Raw genomic sequence first — 24858 nt, 5'->3', positions numbered from 1 at the left:
GGTTAAGACAACAAGAGAGGTGGTGGTTAAGACAACAAGAGAGGTGGTGGTTAAGACAACAAGAGAGGTGGTGGTTAAGACAACAAGAGAGGTGGTGGTTAAGACAACAAGAGCCGCCAACAAGAGAGGTGGTGGTTAAGACAACAAGAGCCGCCAACAAGAGAGGTGGTGGTTAAGACAACAAGAGAGGTGGTGGTTAAGACAACAAGAGAGGTGGTGGTTAAGAGAACAAGAGCCGCCAACAAGAGAGGTGGTGGTTAAGACAACAAGAGAGGTGGTGGTTAAGACAACAAGAGCCGCCAACAAGAGAGGTGGTGGTTAAGACAAGAGAGGTGGTGGTTAAGACAACAAGAGCCGCCAACAAGAGAGGGTGGTGGTTAAGACAACAAGAGCCGCCAACAAGAGAGGTGGTGGTTAAGACAACAAGAGCCGCCAACAAGAGAGGTGGTGGTTAAGACAAGAGCCGCCAACAAGAGAGGGTGGTGAAGACAACAAGAGCCGCCAACAAGAGAGGTGGTGGTTAAGACAACAAGAGCCGCCAGCAAGAGAGGTGGTGGTTAAGACAACAAGAGCCGCCAGCAAGAGAGGCGGTGGTTAAGGTAACAAGAGAGGTGGTGGTTAAGACAACAAGAGCCGCCAACAAGAGAGGTGGTGAAGACAACAAGAGCCGCCAACAAAAGAGGTGGTGGTTAAGACAACAAGAGCCGCCAGCAAGAGGCGGTGGTTAAGACAACAAGAGCCGCCAGCAAGAGAGGCGGTGGTTAAGGTAACAAGAGAGGTGGTGGTTAAGACAACAAGAGCCGCCAACAAGAGAGGTGGTGGTTAAGACAACAAGAGCCGTCAACAAGAGAGGTGGTGGTTAAGACAACAAGAGAGGTGGTGGTTAAGACAACAAGAGAGGTGGTGGTTAAGACAACAAGAGAGGTGGTGGTTAAGACAACAAGAGAGGTGGTGGTTAAGACAACAAGAGCCGCCAACAAGAGAGGTGGTGGTTAAGACAACAAGAGAGGTGGTGGTTAAGACAACAAGAGCCGCCAACAAGAGAGGTGGTGGTTAAGACAACAAGAGCCGCCAACAAGAGAGGGTGGTGGTTAAGACAACAAGAGCCGCCAACAAGAGAGGTGGTGGTTAAGACAACAAGAGCCGCCAACAAGAGAGGTGGTGGTTAAGACAAGAGCCGCCAACAAGAGAGGGTGGTGGTTAAGACAACAAGAGCCGCCAACAAGAGGTGGTGGTTAAGACAACAAGAGCCGCCAGCAAGAGAGGTGGTGGTTAAGACAACAAGAGCCGCCAGCAAGAGAGGTGGTGGTTAAGACAACAAGAGCCGCCAGCAAGAGAGGCGGTGGTTAAGGTAACAAGAGAGGTGGTGGTTAAGACAACAAGAGCCGCCAACAAGAGAGGTGGTGAAGACAACAAGAGCCGCCAACATGAGAGGTGGTGGTTAAGACAACAAGAGCCGCCAGCAAGAGGCGGTGGTTAAGACAACAAGAGCCGCCAGCAAGAGAGGCGGTGGTTAAGGTAACAAGAGAGGTGGTGGTTAAGACAACAAGAGCCGCCAACAAGAGAGGTGGTGGTTAAGACAACAAGAGCCGTCAACAAGAGAGGTGGTGGTTAAGACAACAAGAGCCGCCAACAAGAGAGGTGGTGGTTCAGATAAGAGCCTCCAACAAGAGAGGTGGTGGTTAAGACAACAAGAGCCGCCAACAAGAGAGGTGAAGACAACAAGAGCCGCCAACAAGAGAGGTGAAGACAACAAGAGAGGCGGTGGTTAAGACAACAAGAGCCGACAACAAGAGAGGTGAAGACAAGAGCCGCCAACAAGAGGTGGTGAAGACAACAAGAGCCGCCAGCATGAGAGGTGGTGAAGTCAACAAGAGCCGCCAGCAAGAGGCGGTGGTTAAGACAAGAGCAGACAACAAGAGAGGTGAAGACAACAAGAGAGGCGGTGGTTAAGACAACAAGAGCCGACAACAAGAGAGGTGAAGACAACAAGAGCCGCCAACAAGAGGTGGTGAAGACAACAAGAGCCGCCAGCATGAGAGGTGGTGAAGACAACAAGAGCCGCCAGCAAGAGGCGGTGGTTAAGACAACAAGAGCCGACAACAAGAGATGCGGTGGTTAAGACAAGAGCCGCCAACAAGAGATGCGGTGGTTAAGACAAGAGCCGCCAACAAGAGAGGTGGTGAAGACAAGAGAGGCGGTGGTTAAGACAACAAGAGCCGACAACAAGAGAGGCGGTGGTTAAGACAACAAGAGCCGACAACAAGAGAGGCGGTGGTTAAGACAACAAGAGCCGCCAGCAAGAGGTGGTGGTTAAGACAACAAGAGAGGTGGTGGTTAAGACAAGAGCCGCCAGCAAGAGAGGTGGTGGTTAAGACAACAAGAGCCGCCAGCAAGAGAGGCGGTGGTTAAGGTAACAAGAGAGGTGGTGGTTAAGACAACAAGAGCCAAGAGAGGTGGTTAAGACAACAAGAGCCGCCAGCAAGAGGCGGTGGTTAAGACAACAAGAGCCGCCAGCAAGAGAGGTGGTGGTTAAGACAACAAGAGCCGCCAGCAAGAGAGGCGGTGGTTAAGGTAACAAGAGAGGTGGTGGTTAAGACAACAAGAGCCGCCAACAAGAGAGGTGGTGGTTAAGACAAGAGCCGTCAACAAGAGAGGTGGTGGTTAAGACAACAAGAGCCGACAACAAGAGAGGTGGTGGTTCAGATAAGAGCCGCCAGCAAGAGGCGGTGGTTAAGACAACAAGAGCCGCCAGCAAGAGAGGTGGTGGTTTAGACAACAAGAGCCGCCAACAAGAGAGGTGGTGGTTCAGATAAGAGCCGCCAGCAAGAGACGGTGGTTAAGACAACAAGAGCCGCCAGCAAGAGAGGTGGTGGTTAAGACAACAAGAGCCGCCAACAAGAGAGGTGAAGACAACAAGAGCCGCCAACAAGAGAGGTGGTGGTTAAGACAAGAGCCGCCAACAAGAGATGCGGTGGTTAAGACAAGAGCCGCCAACAAGAGAGGTGAAGACAACAACAGAGGCGGTGGTTAAGACAACAAGAGCCGCCAACAAGAGAGGTGAAGACAACAAGAGCCGCCAGCATGAGAGGTGGTGAAGACAACAAGAGCCGCCAGCAAGAGGCGGTGGTTAAGACAACAAGAGCCGCCAACAAGAGATGCGGTGGTTAAGACAAAAGCCGCCAACAAGAGAGGTGGTGAAGACAACAAGAGCCGCCAGCAAGAGGTGGTGGTTAAGACAACAAGAGCCGCCAGCAAGAGAGGTGGTGGTTAAGACAACAAGAGTCGCCAGCAAGAGAGGTGGTGGTTAAGACAACAAGAGCCGCCAGCAAGAGAGGTGGTGGTTAAGACAACAAGAGCCGCCAACAAGAGAGGCGGTGGTTAAGACAACAAGAGCCGCCAGCAAGAGAGGCGGTGGTTAAGACAACAAGAGCCGCCAACAAGAGAGGTGGTGGTTAAGACAACAAGAGCCGCCAGCAAGAGAGGCGGTGGTTAAGACAACAAGAGCCGCCAACAAGAGGTGAAGACAACAATAGCCGCCAGCAAGAGAGGTGAAGACAACAAGAGCCGCCAAGAGAGGTGAAGACAACAAGAGCCGCCAACAAGAGAGGTGAAGACAACAAGAGCCGCCAACAAGAGAGGTGAAGACAACAAGAGCCGCCAACAAGAGGTGGTGGTGAAGACAACAAGAGCCGCCAACAACAGGTGGTGGTGGTTAAGACAACAAGAGCCGCCAGCAAGAGAAGTGGTGGTTAAGACAACAAGAGCCGCCAGCAAGAGAGGTGGTGGTTAAGACAACAAGAGCCGCCAGCAAGAGAGGTGGTGGTTAAGACAACAAGAGCCGCCAGCAAGAGAGGTGGTGGTTAAGACAACAAGAGCCGCCAGCAAGAGAGGTGGTGGTTAAGACAACAAGAGCCGCCAGCAAGAGAGGTGGTTAAGACAACAAGAGCCGCCAGCAAGAGAGGTGGTTAAGACAACAAGAGCCGCCAGCAAGAGAGGTGGTGGTTAAGACAACAAGAGCCGCCAGCAGATGTGAGAGTATTGTGGGTGAACCAACACTGTTTTACCTGTACAAACTTCTTCCCCCTCCCTCACTCGGGGAGGAAGGGGGGCGCTGCCCCAGCCAAAACCTTGTTAAGGCAGCCTCCGCCCCCCCCCCCTTCCTCCCTCCTCGAGCGCTGTGCAAGAAACGGGAAAAACTCTCTTTTCCTGGTGAAGAAAACAAAAAGTCGCCATTTTGCTTCATCTCGGACGAGGAGAATTACCCAGGTGGGTGAAGATAATGTTAATCTTCATAACAGCACCAGCGTCCCAGGGGAAAGGACGGGGAGGAAGGACGGACGGGGAGGAAGGACGGACGGGGAGGAAGGAAGGACGGGGAGGAAGGAAGGATGGGGAGGAAGGATGGAAGGACGGGGAGGAAGGAAGGACGGGGAGGAAGGACGGATGGGGAGGAAGGACGGATGGGGAGGAAGGATGGGGAGGAAGGACGGACGGGGAGGAAGGAAGGATGGGGAGGAAGGACGGGGAGGAAGGACGGATGGGGAGGAAGGACGGACGGGGAGGAAGGACGGACGGGGAGGAAGGACGGACGGGGAGGAAGGACGGGGAGGAAGGAAGGACGGGGAGGAAGGAATGACGGGGAGGAAGAAAGGATGGGGAGGAAGGATGGGGAGGGAGGATGGGGAGGAAGGAAGGACGGGGAGGAAGGAAGGACGGGGAGGAAGGAAGGACGGGGAGGAAGGAAGGACGGGGAGGAACAAAGGACGGGGAGGAAGGACGGAGAGGAACAAAGGACGGGGAGGAAGGACGGATGGGGAGGAAGGATGGGAAGGACGGGAGAAAGGAGAGGGAGAAATGGAGGAGGCAAGGAAAGAGGGGGTGAAAATAAGGAAGGTGGAAGAAAGGAAGGTGGGAGAAAGAAAGGAAGGTGGGAGAAAGAAAGGAAGGTGGGAGAAAGAAAGGAAGGTGGGAGAAAGAAAGGAAGGTGGGAGAAAGAAAGGAAGGTGGGAGAAAGAAAGGAAGGTGGGAGAAAGAAAGGAAGGTGGGAGAAAGAAAGGAAGGTGGGAGAAAGAAAGGAAGGTGGGAGAAAGGAAGGAAGGTGGGAGAAAGGAAGGAAGGTGGGAGAAAGGAAGGAAGGTGGGAGAAAGGAAGGAAGGTGGGAGAAAGGAAGGATGGAAGGAGTGAGGAATCTGGAGGAGGGAGGGGTGATGGATAGCATACATGGGTGTACAAGAAGCAGTCAGAGGGCAGAGAACTTTGAAAAGTCCAGACTCAGGCTCTACTAAGAACTATTACCTACATTAAACATTTTCGTGTATTACCTAGGTTTGAGAGTCAAATGAAAGAAAAGCAGAAGGCTCTCTCCCTACCCTCTAAATTTTTCCGGCCACTGCCAGCACAAAAAAAGGAGAAAATATACCATACTAGAAAGATCACACAGAATTTTATAGGAAAGATGGAACTGCGTGGAAGCCGGAGCTACAACAACCTCTGCTAAACTGGCATTGAGTTTTGTGGGATATCTCCGGTAATTTACACACACGTTGCCATCAAACGTCGTTGTGACCACAGAAAACGTGTTTGACTGTATATGGGTGTATATGTACTTACTTATGTCACCGAACTGCCACTCGACAGAAGGAAGCACGGGGTGTGGGAGGTTTGCGGGAGGGAGGGGGTGATAGGAAGGAAGGGGGTGATAGGAAGGAAGGGGGTGATAGGAAGGAAGGGGGTGATAGGAAGGAAGGGGGAGATAGGAAGGAAGGGGGTAATAGGAAGGAAGGGGGTAATAGGAAGGAAGGGGGTAATAGGAAGGGGGGGGGGGAGGCGAGATACAATCATCAGTGACCCGGCCAGCGTCTGCACTAGAGGTCGTCCAGCCAGGATACAAGTCAACCTTTCACTAACATTACCTACCCAGGTGGGCGCGACCCACGTCCATTTCGGGCTGGTCTGCCCGTGTTCTGAGATTTAAAATAACAGACAGAACACCTGAGACAGCATTTTAAGAAACTGAGAAGCAAGAGGGAGCTGGATAGGCACCTCAAGTCAGTACCTGACCAGCTAGACTGTGGTTAAGTCGGTTTGCGGTGCGGCCAGCAGTAGCAGCCTGGTTGATCCGCAGCGAGACCTGGTCATGGACCGAGCCGCGGGGGCGCTGACCCCTGCAACACCCTCCAGGTAAGCGTAGACGTATACAACAATGCTAGTTCCTGAGGCTAACGAAATTTAATCTAACGACACTGGAAGACATAATCAGGGGAGACATAACATACAAAATAGAGGAACTGATAGGGTAAACAGGGATGGGCTCTGAGACGCGGGCAAACAGGTATACGGGGGCACAGACGAAAGGTAAAGACATAAATGAGCCGTAGGGATGTTGGGAAGTATTTCTTTAACCTCGGGAAGTGGAATGACCTTGAAGTGGTGGAGGCAGCCTCCATACATAGTTTAAACGATCCACGAGGCTAGGAGAGTATCTGGCAAGAGGCAAGTTGAGAGAGGCCAGGAGCTAAGACTATTCCAGTAACTACACATAGGTCAATAAATACAGTCGAGTACGTGTGGGCGTGGAATACAAGGTGATGAAGTGGGATGAGGAAGAGAATGAACGGCAGTCCAGAGAACGAGGGAGAAAGGTGGAGACAGCACGAGGGGGAAAAGAGCATGGGGAGAGGGGGAGAGGGAGGGAGAGAGAGAGAGAGAGAGAGAGAGAGAGAGAGAGAGAGAGAGAGAACGAGAACTTAGGATTATACGTATGTGTGAAGTAGAGACTGAACTAGTAGAGAGGGGAAGAGTAAGCCTGGTAAGACACAAGAATAAAGTGGAAGAGGAAATGGAATGGGGAAAAACACAGAAAACAGATGTAGGAAGAAATGGGGATACTGAGTGAGGGGGAGGAAGGTGCGATGGAGGGGGAGGAAGGTGCGATGGAGGGGGAAGAAGGTGCGAGGGAGGGGGAAGAAGGTGCGAGGGAGGTGCGAGGGAGGGGGAGGAAGGTGCGAGGGAGGGGGAGGAAGGTGCGATGGAGGGGGAGGAAGGTGCGAGGGAGGGGGAGGAAGGTGCGAGGGAGGGGGAGGAAGGTGCGAGGGAGGGGGAGGACGGTGCGAGGGAGGGGGAGGAAGGTGCGAGGGAGGGGGAGGAAGGTGCGAGGGAGGGGGAGGAAGGTGCGAGGGGAGGAACGATGTGAAGGAAGGATATTAGCCCGTGTAAGTCAGTCAATATGAGAGATGGCTGATGTGGTGGCAGGAGGGGAGGGGAGGGGAGGGGAGGGGAGGGGAGAGACAAAGACAGAGAGACAGACAGAGAGAGACAGAGACAGACACACACTTAAGCACAAATTACTAACAACTTGTGGCACAGGCCATAAATTGAGTGAAAGTTGAAGCTTGTAAAATATAAGAGAACAATTAGTAGCACAGGGTGGAGAGGAAGAGGAGGAAGGGAGGGGAAGGGAGAGGAGAGTAAAGAGGACGAGAGGACAGAGGGGAGAAAGTCGAGGGAGATAGGACAGAAATGGAGGATAGGAGAGAAAATGGAGAGAACAGAGAGAGAATGAAGGGGAGAAGGCTAAGGAGGGAAGAAAGAGAAGGGAAAAAGAGAAAGGGAGAGAGAGGAGGAGAAAAGAGGGAACAGGAAAATAAATGGGTACGCACAGCAACACACGTAGTTATTAAAATCAGTGATGTATGGAGAGCAAACATTGTTTACTCTCCCGCTGGACCAACACTTGATGGTCAATAGACCCGTCAGGCTTTATATAATTTACTAATTATAATTAAATTTATGGCCTTTACTGACTTAATTAGCAACTTGTACCCAAATACAGGCAAAGTCCTCACAATGTGCGAGTGCTCACGCCCTGCGAGTGCTCACTTGCTGTCTTTTGCGCCTACCAATAGTACTGCTTCGGAATTAAGATTTTTTTTTAGCTAGCAATATATATCAGCAGTGTGCTGCTCCTTTCTTGTACATAATGGTTATATATGGTATATGATGATAGTGTATGATTATAAAGTGGGACTAAAAGCCAACTATGTTGCCATGTCATATTCCCTAACACAGAATGGGTGACAGTGTCAGCTTGAGGAGGTACATCCAGCCAGTGGCTGGCTGGATGGCGAAACATCTATGATGGGGATGCCCGGGTGTTGTGCATGTGTCTTAATTTCATCTTGTCGGTATTATATACAACTCTTGTACTACTACTACTACCACCACCTCTTCCTGCATATATATAGCCGTCCTGCTCCACCTCTTGTTAGTGTGACTTTGTCAATGATCCAAATCGGACCGAAACGTCGTCGTAAGCTTCTCTCTTTTATGTGCGGGTTATTTGTGTATCGTTCCAGTCACGGTATTGTGCCTTTTTTGTTATTTAGAAGATACTATTCTGCCTTGATCAACGGTGATTATCTTAAATCATATCAGTTTGTGATTGATCGAGGGTAAGTCTGACTAAATGGCTGCAACAGTGTGAGTAATGAGGGTTGCAACGTAACTCTGAATCCCCTGCGAAGTCAGGTCTTCCCGAGGCATGAATGATGGATACACGACCTCATTACTGTAAATCCCATCCCGTGTGGTGTCGGATCCTAATGTGACGGCAGTGACGAACGTGTGATCTTATTACTGTGAATCCCTTGTGGTGTCTGGTCTCCCTGTGACAGCAGTGATATATATACCCATGATCTCATTACTTTGAATCTCTTTGTAGTGTCGGCTCTCCCTGTGAAAACGTAATTTGTGCAACTTCTGGAGGCTTCACAAATGGAATGAACAGTACAATTCTGTGTTGGAAAGACTTCTGACATTTGTTGCCTGGCGGTAACGAAGGTGCTGTGCCTCCGTGAGGTAGCCAGCTATTATCTCCGTACTCCTTACACAAAAAGTACTATGTAATGTCTGAAAGGTTTAATACCATTATCGACACTGACAGACAGCCAATTCCATGTATATTTATACATAGCAATTAGTGTTTACAACTGTCACATACACTTTAAAACTGGTATTCCTTTCTGTTGTAATGTTGCTTAAATCTCTGTAAAGCTCATTATAATAACTGATATAGGTTACAAAGTTTAACACACTGCATGCAGAAAATATCTGAGTTATGATATTCAAGCGCTGTGATATCCTAGTGCCATTGGTATCCTTGAGGACTGTAAGTCATGTTAATTAAGCGCTAAACCCATGTGGGTCATTCAGTGCAAGACATGGTGGAGGCTTGATCCTCCGTCTGCTGAGCGCCAGAGGAACGTGCCAAGTTGGAATGTGCGAAGAGTGGGAGTGTGTGTGGGATACTAAGGAGAGTGCACCTAGGGAACTGACCTGTGCCGTGTGTTGCAGGTGGTGTATGGAGATGTTGTCAGCACCGTCGTGGTCACCCACAACACCAGAGTCGTCAAGGGAGGGCTGGCGGTGGGCGGCGTTGTTCGCTAGGCGGAGGTGCGGCCTTGGGTCGTCACAGCCGCCCCTCAGCGCCACCAGCCCCGGCATGGCTGCCGTCTGCTGCTGCTGCTGCCGTGTGTGGCAGTGACAAGTGCAGCAGCGGGTGGACGCCGCAGCGGTGCATGGGTCACATGACGATGTACTGCCGCCGGTGCGGGTCGCCGCAGCCTCTCCGGGGGCGGCCTGGGGCCCCTGACAGCGCCCTGGGGGCGAAGGAGCACGGGCCAGGGAGGCACTGGGCGGGGGGGTGATCACTAGCGAGGCCGGGCGAGAAAGCAACTGGTGTCCCTCAGCCACCCCCAGCTGCGACCCCCCCAGCCGTGGCGTGGTCGGCGGCGCTGAAGGCTCCCTGGCGGTGTCGGAGGAAGAAGAGGCGCTTCCCCGGCCTTTACCTTCCTTCTTCTCCTCTTCCTTCTTCTTCCTCCTCTTGGAGAACTTGTCGGTGAGGATGCCAGCGCCGCGACGCATCACGATCACACGACGATTCTTGGGTTTCTTCTTCTCGAGGGGTCGAGCGTGAGTCAGCTTTTCTGGGTCGAAACTGAAGGTAGAGTCATCACGGTGGTCCATCAAATCCTTCGTCTTCTCCTGTAACAACAAAAGCACGTTACATAAGGTTAGGTATGGTCGGTTAGGTATGGTCCGTCAGGAAACAGCACAAGTGTTTCCTGACGCGGATCTTAGTCATATGATGACCCGCATCTGGAGCTTTTGGTCACCTGACCGAGGCCTTCCCCTATCTCACCCCTCCACCCCATTTAAAAATACTACAGATGTGATTATAACCATTATAAATTGGCAATTTACGTCAGGTGTTCAGAATCATGCACACTGCAATAAAATATTGAAAACTTTTCGCCACGAGTGGAGAAGAGCCAGAAAATGTAAACGCCTAAACATTTTATCGGGAACGTTTTGGTCTTTGGGACCCTGGCCACTCAGGTCCCGGGACGCAAACTTTCGTAATAAACTATTCACAATCATCATCTCTCAGTCCACAGCAGGATTCGAACCTGCATCAGAGTACACAGTACTTTATCCACAACGCCAGGCCTGTCACTGTGGATAAAGTAGTGTACTCTGATGCCAAGTTTGAAGGTTCGAATCCTGCTGTGGACCGAGATGACTGAATAATTTCGTATGTTGGTGAATTGTGAAGCACTATAAAATACCTCGTGTTTACATTTAGTATTTTTTTCAGTCCTGGTCTCAGACCGGGCCGCGGGGGCGCTGACCCCGAAACGCTCTCCAAGTATACCCCAGGTATCCTGTACTCTTATTTCCCCCCTTGAAGGCGGCTCCTTTGATACCGATAAGGTGCTCTTGATCGAAGAAAACCCTTGATGATCCCTACGGGTTTAGCGCCACAAAATAGTATTTTTTAGTTTTTTTTTTAATTTACGCAACTGATATCCAGGTTTAAAATTCAATAAACACATAACTGATGCTATCATTTTTAATCTGTTAACGCCTGGCTGTTATTGTACTGTTATAATGACTATACTGCTATCATACTGTTATGACTGAACTGCTGTTATCATTACCAGCTTCTTGTTATCATGGCTTGTGTTATCGCAATCACACTGCGCTTAAATTATCAGGGGAAGCCCTAAACCTGCATGTCAGGCAGCACCTGGGGGGGGGGGGGGATGGGAGGCAATCAAATTCGACCCATGGGCAGGGAGGGAACAGGTCAAGTTCCTTGGATCAAGAGCCCTTCACGGCATCAAGGCACCTTAACGGGACAGTAGTCAACACCTTTGTTTATTTTACTCCTCTTCTACCTTCTCTTCTACCTTTTTCTAAATTCTCTTCTACCTCTTCCCCTCCCCCTGTTTTCCCTCCACCCATCCCCCTTCCCACATCCACTTCACATTTGCAGTCTAAATCTCCTCTATCATCTTTCTTCCCCATTAGCTCTTCCTGCCCTTTCTCCTCTCCCTTCTTCATTCACTTACATTCTTCTTTCTCCCCTCCCTCCTCCTCCTCTTCACTCACCTCTTCCGTGTTCTCCGCCTCCTCCTCGTAGCTCATGGCCACTACAGCCAACATCAGGTTGATGAGGTAGAAGGAGCCGAAGAAGACAACTATGGCGAAGAATACCACTTGGAGTGGCCCTCCCGTGGCGATCACCTGTACCAACCAGAGAGACAGATCAGTTTGTGGGGAGTCAAAGATCCTCAGTCTGCTGAGATTCAGAGTGAGGGGGGAGGGGGGAGATAAGAGGGGGAGAGGAGAGAAATGTAATGTTTCAAATGAGTTGAGGTAGGTAACAGCTCTTAAATTCTAAATAAAGATAGGAACTTTTAACACTGTAAAAAGGTAGTGTGTGAAAAAGAGAGAAAGAGAAAGAAAAAAGAGAGAGTGTGTGAGAGAGAGAGAGAGAGAGAGAGAGAGAGAGAGAGACTAACACTCACCAACAAAACTTCGAACAAAAAAGAGGAGGTTCGTAAGTGTGTTTTAAAAGTTTCGAATTCCAAACTTAGTTGACAAATCTTAAACCAAAAAAAAAGAAAACTGGACAAGTTTGCGTAACCGTGAAAAAAAACTAGATGTTTAATTGTTCTTTCTTCAAAGTTAATATTGATGTTAACTGTAACAATTATTGCCTTGTTAATACTATAGTTCACTGCTACCTTAAGTCTGGTCCACTTTCTGGTAGGTTTAACATACCTAACTTTGTAGATGAATGGTTCAGAGAACCGACAAGTTGATAAATTAGACATGTGCAACACTTGGGTATCATTAATGAGAAAACGTTTCGCCACACACTTGCCTAACCCTTGGACATGACCTACTTCCACACTGGACAAATGCGACACCACCTACGACTGCTGTACCTCTCCTGCCTACAGTATATAACCTACTTCTTCGCACATATGCTGTATTTATTTCAAGATTGATGGACTGACCACATCTACTCAAGGCTGAGGGACTGATTACCTCAAACTCTGTTCTTCACCATTCTTCTTTGTATGGACTGATGAAGCCACTGTGTGGCGAAACGTTTCCTCATTAAAGATACCCAAGTGTTGCACACGAGTCACATTCCTAACTTTAACATTTTGTCTGATTCCTCATCTTGCATGTTTCAAGTTCATAACTTTAGCCAAGATCTGAACAGCAACATGTATCAATATTTATCCTTAACTTCGCTGCCGACACAACACAATGTTGATGGCAAACACAACCGCCAAGAAGATAAACAACATGTGCAACACTGAGGGGACTGATCACCTCAAATTACATCTTCACGTTCTCCACAGTCAAGTATTTAGTCACTGTACTGGATTAATAAAATCACTGCTTAACGAAACGTGTTCACAAGATACTTTGATGTTGCACATGCGTCGTTTAGCACAGCATAAACATTACCGAGCAGGTCAAACCAAACTTAATGTTGGGCACACTAACAAAATATTAACATATATAATCGTTGAACTGAATACACTAACTTTTAAATGCACATAACTGTCACAGATTATAGAACTTTAGCTTCGGATTGCCCTAAAGTGTGTGGATAGTTTAAAAAAGTGTGTATGTAACTTCAAAAGTGGGTGCCCGCGAGTGCCTCACCTTGTTGTAGACATCCTCCCAGTAGTCGAGGGTGATGAGCTGGAAGGTAGTCAGCATAGACCAGAGAAAGTTGTCGAAGTTAGTGAAGCCGTAGTTAGGGTTGTCCCCCACGTCAGGCAGACACCCGAAGCCAGTAGGACACACCCTGTAGGCAGCACAAGACACGATCTTAAAGAACATTTTAATTTAATTAAAAGGGAAAGCGCTAAGCCCTCGAGGTAAAACCTTGGTAATGTATGCTGACAAGTGGTTAAAACACATGGATGACTAGAAGACGTGCAGCACTTAGATGTCACAATTTCCTAAAAGTTTCGCCTACATAGTAGGCTCCTTCAGTTAAATACAAACACAAGGAACCAGCATAACGCGATTCTTTATTGACAACATTGTCAATAATGCAGTGTACTGCATTCCTGTGTTTCTACATCGTCTCGCCACTGTATACCATTCACCTCCATATGCAGGTATTGAACACCCGTCTTGTTTATCAACAAATAAGCTCAGAGGAAAAAAAAAAACTGCTGAAATGAGTCTGGCAACAAATCAGCCCAGCAGCAGCAGCAGCAGCAAGCGTTTATAATCTGTAAACGTTTGCGTCAACGACACTCAGTTTCTTCCACTCATTCACAAACTGGATCTAGATTTCTCAGGTAAGTGATGCTGACGAGGGGTATATACACAGAGGTGTGTACCTGTCACTGTATACATTCCGTGGCCACTTTATTAGGTACACCTGTTCATTCATACAAATATCTAATCAGCCAATCTCGTGGCAGCACCCCGCTGCCTCAAAGCATGCAGATATGGTCAAGAGGTTCAGTTGTTCTAACTGAACATTAGAATGCGAAAGAAATGTGATCTAAGTGATTTTGACCGTGAAATAAATTATTGTGCCAGGCTGGATGGTTTGAGTTTCTTAGAAACTGCTGATCTCCTGGGATTTTCACACACAACAGTCTCTAGAGTTTACAGGGAATGGTATGCAAAACAAAACAGTGAGCGGCACTTCTGTGGGCGAAAATGCCTGGTTAATGAAAGAGTTCAGAGGATAACGGCCAGACTAGTTCAAACTGACAGAAAAGAGAGAACTCAAATAACCACCCATTACAACAGTGGTATGCAGAAGAGCATCTTTGAACGCACAACACGTCGAGCCTTTAAGAGAATAAGCTACAGCAGCTGCAGACCACACCGGGCTCCACTCCTGTCAGCTGAAAAATAATAAAAAAAAGCCTCCAGTGGGCACAGGCTCACCAAAACGGGACATTTGAAGATTGGAAAAAGTCACCTAGTCTGACTAATCGCAATTTCTGCTGCGACATGCAGATGGTAGAATAAGAATACGACGTAAACCTTTGAGATGTAGTGGAACGGGAGATTCAAAGCATGAATGTACAGGCGACAAATCTGCAGCAACTGTGTGATGCTATGTTAATATGTACCAGGTCCTAGTCGGACCTAAACGTCATCGTAAGCTCCTCTCTTCTATGTGCGGGTTATTTGTGTACCAGGATCTCTAAGCAATGTTTCCAGCACCTACTTGAATCCATAACATCAAGAATTCAGGCTGTTCTCTAGAGCAAAAGTGTGTACGTAATAAAGTGGCCACCGAGTGTATACTGGATTGTTAGGTATTGTAGTATAGAAGGAATGAATGTAGACGTGATACCTGCTGCTACCACTGGCAGGAGGGCGTTGTGGCAACTACATGGTTACTGTGGCAGACTCGACTATATTTAAACACGAGGCATCTACCGCAGGAAATGCATATCAATATTGTAGCCGAAGAACCACAACCGCTATCCAACCATCAACCACCCACCCAAGAACCTGACCGACCGACCGACCGACCGACCGACCCACCCACCCACCCACCCACATACATACACATGAATATAACATCAACTGCAAAGGCATGATGGAATCCAGGAGGCGGGAGAGAGTCAGGCTACACCAGGGAGATTAATGAACCTGGCTCGACTGAGCCTCAACTTTGCGAGTAGGCAGGACGAGTGCCTGTGAATGGGCAGGACGAGCGCCTGTGAATGGGCAGGACGAGCGCCTGTGAATGGGCAGGACGAGCGCCTGTGAATGGGCAGGACGAGCGCCTGTGAATGGGCAGGACGAGCGCCTGTGAATGGGAAAGGGGAATGTGAAGGAATGTTAAGTGGATTGTATATTAAACAAACCCTAATTGGAAGGGGAGACAATGAATGGGGAGGAACACGACTTTCAAAAAAAAAAAAATTATTCGTATCTGTCAAAGTTCTAAATACCGAAAAAAATGTCTTCAAAAATACAACCATGGGGGTTAAGCTCCCATATAATATATTATATGAACTTATAATTTAAGGACCTGTATATGGAAAAATAGACAAATGCAGTATAATGCAATCCTTAATCGACAACGTTTCACTTACACAGTGGCCTTTATCAAGTGTGGGCGAAACGCAGTCAATAAGCAATCTTATTATATTGCATTTTTGTATTTTCATCTTGTCGGTATTTTATACCATGTATCTCCAAGGATCTGTATATGCCATTCTACAATCACCAGAAATAATATGTACACAGCCAGAAGCTCTTAAACCTCCTCTACAAAGCTAATTTTTTGTTCGCCAATTCTATTGAGACAGGAGAATCCGAAATTTAACTGCGTATGAAAAGGTCTACACAGTATGGCCATATTTTTAAAGGGTGGACCGGTAAGCCAGCTGAAGGCCTCGGTCAGATGACCAAAAGCTCTAAGGGCAGGTCATCTGACTAAGACCCACGTCAAGAAACACTTGTACTGTTTCCTGACGAACCTAACCTAACCAGTATACTGTGTACAACAACATTCCAGCCAAGAAAGAATATTAACGAAGGTTTGTAAAGCAACTTAAGGATCACAATGTAAATTTCACGGCTTTGCACAGGTCAGTATCTATAAAAAAATAATGAAAAAGTACATGGGTTGGATAAAATATAAACACCTCGTGTAACTTTTTTTATTTTCAATATGGAGTTGGTCCTCCATTTCCAGCACCAGTTCGTCGAGGAACTGATCCATATAACATCTGAACAGTATCCAGGGGAATTTGGAACAATTTCTCAAGCAAAATCCGTTCTAACTCTTCCGAAGACAACGGTGGAAGTAATCGGATCATGACTTGCTGTTCCAAATGACCTCATAATATTTAGATCCGACGATTGTGGAGTCCAATCAAAGTGTTCGACTTTACTTTCATGTTCTTCATGGCGTGAACAGGTGGATTATCGTACTGGAAGATAACACATTTGACACACGAGGCCTGGTCACAGATCGGGAGAGTGGGGGCGTTGACCCCTGAAACCCACTTCAGGTATACACATGTACCACATTTAAACCATACCACGGGTAGGGTTTGAACCCGCGATCAGTCTCCAAACTCCAGACCGTCGCGTTAACCACTGGGCTAACGTGAGACACAACGCATTTAAATTGATTATTCAGTCATTGGACAGTTAAATCAGGTGTCCAAAAGATTTTATCCAATCCCTAAATACTGACAGTATGACGATAATGATAAAATGAGAGGATTTTACATTAGAAGAAAAAGTACATACAATTTTCTAGCTAAAAACTGGTTTCAAGTATGTTAGAAAAACAATTTCAGACGTTGATATACAATCTTTAAGGAATCTATAAACAATTTAAATCTTATAGAATATTCATGGAATAAATTTCTCACAAGATGGAGGAGGAACGTTCAATATTGAACGTTCATGAAAGAACTGGTGGAGTTTATTGGGTTTAACTGTGCATGTGTATGGTGATACATACTGTATCACAACACCTCCCCAACCAAGGTATATAATACCAAAACATGTATAAAGAGGCAAGTATTCAAGTTTAGGTAACTAATCACATAATGGGTGGGGGGCTGAACTACTGACCAGCGTCCCAAAACTAGCAGGCAAGTACAAGTCAGTCTGTCAAGTATTTTATACCAAACATGCGCAACGTATAAGTGTATATATATAGTATATATACTGGTGTGTGTGTGTACATATATATATATACCTCGAGAAAAAATATTAGCATAACGCAATATGTGGCATTTTGTTACGTTTCGCCCACCAGAAACATTATCAATTTTCAAATTCCTCGAGGAAGAAAGATATTGATAAAATGTCATAAACGGCAGCTGTGGCTTAATATATACTAGTCGATATATTATACCACTGGTATACTACATCAACTATCAGCATGATAGAAACCTGACACATGGGTAAGACTGAAGCATTGATGGAAGTTGATAAGTGATCACACGAGGAGCGCTGACACAGACACACACACAGACACAGACATACAGACAGATACAGAAACACAGATACAGAAACACAGACACAGACTGACAGACACACACACAGACACATACGTGTGCTGGCCAAGACACGATAATGAAACAGCTTTAGAAAATACTTAAGATAAATATACAAGCAAGAAATCATTGTGCTTTCCTAAGGGATGCCTAGCATAGGTAAGCAGGACTACTGTAGTCTACCTCTAACACTCAGTACTGGTGCTTTACCATGGTACTGCTAGCAACCATGCTAGACTAAATCTTGAGGATTTCACAGTAAATTTTTAATTAAAACATCGTCCGTTTGCCACCGAGGCAGGGTGACCTGAAAAAGATAATGATTTCATCATCATTCACTCCACCACTGACTTGCCAGAGGCGTGTTGACCCTACAGTTCTAAAACTGCAGCATATCTTCCTCCCATCACCTTTTCAGAGTTCAGGCACTGTACTTTCCACCTCCAGGACTAGTCCGGCTAACCTGATATTGAAACATTGGGTCTAAATCTGTTAACACAACTTTCACTAACACGACTCACGAAATCGTAATACGATTAAAAACAATTCACAAAACAGGTGGGACTCGAACCCATGGCAGGGGAGTCCTAAAGCTCCCAGGCCAGTGCGCCAACCACTGGACCAGCTGGCTCTAGAAACATATACCTAGTTAGATGAATCCTATTACAGCCAGCTGGCCAAGTGGTTAGAGCGCTGGCCAGGGAATTTCAACACTTCACTGCCACAGGTTCAATCCCCAACCGTTCCCTGATTTTCATTGTCAATTTTATCCACCATCCAGAATATTTGTCCCCAAAAAATAATACCAGGAAAAAATTAATTACACCAAGAAATGAATGCTAACTAAAACATTACGTTTAATGTAAGCCAGATGTAAGAGTGTGTACTGCATGGGCTTGTTCGAGGCCTAGTCACAGACCGAGCCGCGGGGGAGTTAACCCGCGAAACCCGGGGTGCAGCCGTCACAGCCTGCTCAAACCAAGAGTCACTGCAAAAATGAAAAACTCTGCGCAAGGAAAAAAAAAAATCTTTTTGTACCGTTCCCACTGCAATGTCCGCCTCACCCCAGCTTGTGGCTCGTAATCTGCTCAAATTGAAAGGCCTCACACAGCAGCAACACAGAGCTAGACGGTGAAAAGGCAAAGAAAGGGAGGGGCAGGGAGGGAAGGGCATTGGGTGTGATGGAGGGATTGAAGAAGGGGAGGGGTGGAGATGGGAGGGGGGATGGATAGGGGGAGGGAGGGAGGCAAAGGTCTTCAATAAAGGAGGAAAAATTGGACATACGCACGCCACTATAAGCCATGGATCAGCAGGTGGGAGCCCCCTCCCCCCTCTAAACCCCCCTCCCCAGCTAGGGACAAAGGCCAGGGCCCACCACAATCACTGGGAGGGGAGGGGGCGCTATGCCCCTAGGGAAGGGGTCCTACAGTGCCTCTGGGGAAATGGCAGACAATCAAGTTCAATCTAAGGACAGGGTCTGGGTAATTTTAAACTCCTTGGATCAAGAGCCCTTCACCAGCATCAAGGAAGAGTAAGCACAAGAGCCAACCGGTTACCCGGCGCTCTGATTATTTCAAGTTTTAAACACCAACAACATGCCGCCGGAGTTGCTGATGCCGTCACTAATTTGTTGTATACAAGATAAATAATGTTAGGCTGGAGTCTGGTCACAGTAACAAAGTTCCAAGTTCACTGGTGATAGTCCACAAAGTTCAAAGTTCACTGGTGATAGTCCACAAAGTTCAAAGTTCACTGGTGATAGTCCACAAAGTTCAAAGTTCACTGGTGATAGTCCACAAAGTTCAAAGTTCACTGGTGATAGTCCACAAAGTTAAATTTTGAAATAATATAAAGCCACAACACCGTGACTGAAACAATATACAAATAACCCGCACACAGGAGAGAGAAACAGACGACGTTTCGGTCCGACTTAAACCATTCACTAGTCACACCAGTTAATGGTTTAAGTAGAACCGAAACGTCAAAAGTTATATTCTTCAAAGTGTTCGTTGTGTATTTTAAGTCGGGCTTTACAAATGACAAATCTCGACCTCCGAGGAAAGTTGTAAAAGGGGTTTGATCCGAGGTAAAGGCGACACTAAATCAGCTCTAGTTCATCAAATCAAGAGCCCTTCACCAAGACAACTAGCCTTCTTAAAGGGACAACCAAACTGACTTAATTTGGTCGAATTGGGAGAATCCAATTTGAGAGGATTTAAGATTACAACATTGTGGCGAGACACTTACATTAAGAAGTATAGAATACCAGCAAGTTACAACACACAGCAGCACTAGCACCAGCAGCGCTAGTGGCAGGAGCACTAGCACCAGCAGCGCTAGTGGCAGGAGCACTAGCACCAGCAGCACTAGTGGCAGGAGCACTAGCACCAGTAGCACTAGTGGCAGAAGCACTAGTGGCAGCAGCACTAGCTGCAGCAGCAGCACTAGCTGCGGCAGCAGCACTAGCTGCAGCAGCAGCACTAGCTGCAGCAGCAGCACTAGCTGCAGCAGCAGCACTAGTTGCAGCAGCAGCACTAGCACCAGCAGCAGCACTAGCACCAGCAGCACTAGTGGCAGGAGCACTAGTGGCAGCAGCACTAGCTGCAGCAGCAGCACTAGCTGCAGCAGCAGCACTAGCACCAGCAGCAGCACTAGCACCAGCAGCAGCACTAGCACCAGCAGCACTAGTGGCAGCAGCACCAGTACCACTAGTGGCAGCAGCATTAGCTGCAACAGCAGCACTAGTAGCAGCAGCAGTACTAGCTGCAGCAGCACTAGTAGCAGTAGCACTAGTAGCAGCAGCACTAGTAGCAGCAGCAGCACTAGCAGCAGCACTAGCAGCAGCACTAGTGGCAGCAGCACTAGTGGCAGCAGCACTAGTGGCAGCAGCACTAGTGGCAGGAGCACTAGTGGCAGCAGCACTAGTGGCAGGAGCACTAGCACCAGCAGCACTAGTGGCAGGAGCACTAGTGGCAGCAGCACTAGCACCAGCAGCACTAGTGGCAGGAGCACTAGCACCAGCAGCACTAGTGGCAGGAGCACTAGCACCAGCAGCACCACTAGCAGCAGCAGCACCACTAGTAGCAGCAGCAGCACTAGCAGCAGCAGCACCAGTAGCAGAAGCACTAGTAGCAGCAGCAGAAGCACTAGTAGCAGCAGCAGAAGCACTAGTAGCAGCAGCAGAAGCACTAGTAGCAGCAGCAGAAGCACTAGTAGCAGCAGCAGAAGCACTAGTAGCAGCAGCAGCAGAAGCACTAGTAGCAGCAGCAGAAGCACTAGTAGCTGCAGCACTAGTAGAAGCAGCAGCACTAGTAGCAGCAGCACTAGTAGCAGCAGCAGCACTAGTAGCTGCAGCACTAGTAGAAGCAGCAGCACTAGTAGCAGCAGCAGCACTAGTAGCTGCAGCACTAGTAGAAGCAGCAGCACTAGTAGCAGCAGCAGCAGTAGTAGCTGCAGCAGCACTAGTAGCTGCAGCACTAGTAGAAGCAGCAGCACTAGTAGCAGCAGCAGCACTAGTAGCTGCAGCACTAGTAGCAGCAGCAGCACTAGTAGCTGCAGCACTAGTAGCAGCAGCAGCACTAGTAGCTGCAGCACTAGTAGAAGCAGCAGCACTAGTAGCAGCAGCAGCACTAGTAGCAGCAGCAGCACTAGTAGCAGCAGCAGCACTAGTAGCAGCAGCAGCACTAGTAGCAGCAGCAGCACTAGTAGCTGCAGCAGCACTAGTAGCTGCAGCACTAGTAGCAGCAGCAGCACTAGTAGCAGCAGCAGCACTAGTAGCTGCAGCACTAGTAGCAGCAGCAGCACTAGTAGCTGCAGCAGCACTAGTAGCTGCAGCACTAGTAGAAGCAGCAGCACTAGTAGCAGCAGCAGCACTAGTAGCAGCAGCAGCACTAGTAGCAGCAGCAGCACTAGTAGCAGCAGCAGCACTAGTAGCTGCAGCACTAGTAGCAGCAGCAGCACTAGTAGCTGCAGCAGCACTAGTAGCTGCAGCACTAGAAGCAGCAGCACTAGTAGCAGCAGCAGCACTAGTAGCAGCAGCAGCACTAGTAGCAGCAGCAGCACTAGTAGCTGCAGCACTAGTAGAAGCAGCAGCACTAGTAGCAGCAGCAGCACTAGTAGCTGCAGCAGCACTAGTAGCTGCAGCACTAGTAGCAGCAGCAGCACTAGTAGCAGCAGCAGCACTAGTAGCTGCAGCACTAGTAGCAGCAGCAGCACTAGTAGCTGCAGCACTAGTAGCAGCAGCAGCACTAGTAGCAGCAGCAGCACTAGTAGCAGCAGCAGCAGCACTAGTAGCTGCAGCACTAGTAGCAGCAGCAGCACTAGTAGCTGCAGCACTAGTAGCAGCAGCAGCACTAGTAGCTGCAGCACTAGTAGAAGCAGCAGCACTAGTAGCAGCAGCAGCACTAGTAGCAGCAGCAGCACTAGTAGCTGCAGCACTAGTAGCAGCAGCAGCACTAGTAGCTGCAGCACTAGTAGAAGCAGCAGCACTAGTAGCAGCAGCAGCACTAGTAGCAGCAGCAGCACTAGTAGCAGCAGCAGCACTAGTAGCAGCAGCAGCACTAGTAGCAGCAGCAGCACTAGTAGCTGCAGCAGCACTAGTAGCTGCAGCACTAGTAGCAGCAGCAGCACTAGTAGCAGCAGCAGCACTAGTAGCAGCAGCAGCAGCACTAGTAGCTGCAGCACTAGTAGCTGCAGCAACACTGACAGCTGCAGCAGCACTAGCAGCTGCAACAGCACTAGCAGCTGCAGCAGCACTAGCAGCTGCAGCAGCACTAGCAGCTGCAGCAGCACTAGCAGCTGCAGCAACACTGACAGCTGCAACACTAGTAGCTGCAGCAACACTGACAGCTGCAGCAGCACTAGCAGCTGCAACAGCACTAGCAGCTGCAGCAGCACTAGTAGCAGCAGCAGCAGCACTAGTAGCAGCAGCAGCACTAGTAGCAGCAGCAGCACTAGTAGCAGCAGCAGCACTAGTAGCAGCAGCAGCACTAGTAGCAGCAGCAGCACTAGTAGCAGCAGCAGCACTAGTAGCAGCAGCAGCACTAGTAGTAGCAGCAGAATAAACGTTTCAACAAGGCAATGTTTTCCTGGGAGACCAAGATTTTTCAAGTCTGTAGACATTATTACAGTTTAGACATAAAATACCGACATGTAACTGAGCAAGATACGTGCAACATTTGAGTCAACATGTTTATTTTCGAAGCGCTCGCTTTAGTCTTCTTCAGTTTAATACGTAGGTGACAAATACTGTACACAGCATGAAGAGGTACAGATGAGGGGATCAGTCCCTCACACTTAGGTACGGAAGATTTCCTCAACTTTATTGTTCAACCACTAGTTGAGAGTTCTTAATATTTTATATTTATTGCACTAGTGAGCCCCGCCTCCTGTGATGCCATCTCCAAATGCATCACCTCAATTTTAGCCGAAATATACATAGCCCCATCCTCATGCCACAGCGCTACTGTGACCGTGAGAGGCTGAGAAACTGACTACCTCGAAGGTTACCTCATTCACAGCAACCCACTAAGTGAGACGGAGTTACTGGGAAGAACTGTTTTTGTTCCCACAATATGACTATCATAAGAAGATCGTAGTAGCACACAGCAGGTGTTCCCACAAGGAAACACCTGCTGTGTGTTTCTCCTCTCAAATATTTATCAACACTGCATTTGAGTGAAGTCTGCACCAGCAAAACATTTCGACAGACACCCTAATGTTGAACATTCGTCTTACTCATCTATTGCAATACATGGTAAATGTTGGAACAGAGCGGGGAGCGTAGGAGAGAGGCAGCAAAGCTGAACAATTGCAAACAAAGGGGAAAGTCACTAATATTTTAATACACACACGAAATGATAAAAAAAATATCGTGTTTACTTTAGTATTGTAAAGATCAGGTAGATGAGTTTACCGAACAAGAAGGATTTAACAAGCTGAAAATTCTCTATCCCTAAATCTTCATAATAATGGTGGTGAAAACTGAAGTTATTTTAACTTCTTCCAGGTACAACATCATACTGCAGGCCTACTTTATATTCCTAGTTAGGGAGAATTATAGGCCTAAGAACTTTACACAGGCGAAAATATTAAGAAACCATGCAATGTCCTTCTCTGAGAACATCTTCCTCACAAGACATCAGTAGGTTCAGCAATGTTATAACTTTTGCCACACACACACACACACACACACACACACACACACACACAGTCACTGACGCTACACTGTACACAGGAACAACCAAACACACTGACACTGAACCAAGTATCGGAAAGCCACTTCACCTTCATCGAAGTTTCGCAGCAGGTTACAACTTAACTTATCTCTGACCTCACCTGGGGCACAGTACCCCTTTCTGTCAGGCTAACACTACCGAAGTCTCCCAGCTCAGGCTAACACTACCGAAGTCTCCCAGCTCAGGCTAACACTACCGAAGTCTCCCAGCTCAGGCTAACACTACCGAAGTCTCCCAGCTCAGGCTAACACTACCGAAGTCTCCCAGCTCAGGCTAACACTACCGAAGTCTCCCAGCTCAGGCTAACGCTACCGAAGTCTCCCAGCTCAGGCTAACACTACCGAAGTCTCCCAGCTCAGGCTAACACTACCGAAGTCTCCCAGCTCAGGCTAACACTACCGAAGTCTCCCAGCTCAGGCTAACACTACCGAAGTCTCCCAGCTCAGGCTAACACTACCGAAGTCTCCCAGCTCAGGCTAACACTACCGAAGTCTCCCAGCTCAGGCTAACACTACCGAAGTCTCCCAGCTCAGGCTAACACTACCGAAGTCTCCCAGCTCAGGCTAACACTACCGAAGTCTCCCAGCTCAGGCTAACACTACCGAAGTCTCCCAGCTCAGGCTAACACTACCGAAGTCTCCCAGCTCAGGCTAACACTACCGAAGTCTCCCAGCTCAGGCTAACACTACCGAAGTCTCCCAGCTCAGGCTAACACTACCGAAGTCTCCCAGCTCAGGCTAACACTACCGAAGTCTCCCAGCTCAGGCTAACACTACCGAAGTCTCCCAGCTCAGGCTAACACTACCGAAGTCTCCCAGCTCAGGCTAACACTACCGAAGTCTCCCAGCTCAGGCTAACACTACCGAAGTCTCCCAGCTCAGGCTAACACTACCGAAGTCTCCCAGCTCAGGCTAACACTACCGAAGTCTCCCAGCTCAGGCTAACGCTACCGAAGTCTCCCAGCTCAGGCTAACGCTACCGAAGTCTCCCAGCTCAGGCTAACACTACCGAAGTCTCCCAGCTCAGGCTAACACTACCGAAGTCTCCCAGCTCAGGCTAACACTACCGAAGTCTCCCAGCTCAGGCTAACACTACCGAAGTCTCCCAGCTCAGGCTAACACTACCGAAGTCTCCCAGCTCAGGCTAACACTACCGAAGTCTCCCAGCTCAGGCTAACACTACCGAAGTCTCCCAGCTCAGGCTAACACTACCGAAGTCTCCCAGCTCAGGCTAACACTACCGAA

The 24858-nt window shown here is 48.3% G+C and overlaps 1 protein-coding gene across 3 annotated transcripts in view; it reads right to left on the bottom strand.

Annotated features, from left to right (window-relative positions):
* LOC128696887 (sodium channel protein 60E-like) overlaps positions 1-24858 on the bottom strand; it is a 538339-nt gene that overhangs the window by 227653 nt on the left and 285828 nt on the right. For all 3 annotated transcript variants that reach the window (XM_070096097.1, XM_070096098.1, XM_070096099.1), the window contains exons 7-9: positions 13033-13177; positions 11455-11589; positions 9337-10044 (exon numbers count right to left, since the gene is read on the bottom strand). In XM_070096097.1, the coding sequence (XP_069952198.1) occupies positions 9337-10044; positions 11455-11589; positions 13033-13177 (988 nt within the window). The remainder of the gene's footprint in view (positions 1-9336; positions 10045-11454; positions 11590-13032; positions 13178-24858) is intronic.

Source organism: Cherax quadricarinatus, chromosome 52 (genome assembly GCF_038502225.1).
Source record: "Cherax quadricarinatus isolate ZL_2023a chromosome 52, ASM3850222v1, whole genome shotgun sequence".
In the NCBI taxonomy this organism is placed as follows: domain Eukaryota; kingdom Metazoa; phylum Arthropoda; class Malacostraca; order Decapoda; family Parastacidae; genus Cherax; species Cherax quadricarinatus.
This window is presented reverse-complemented; position numbering and strand designations above follow the sequence as displayed.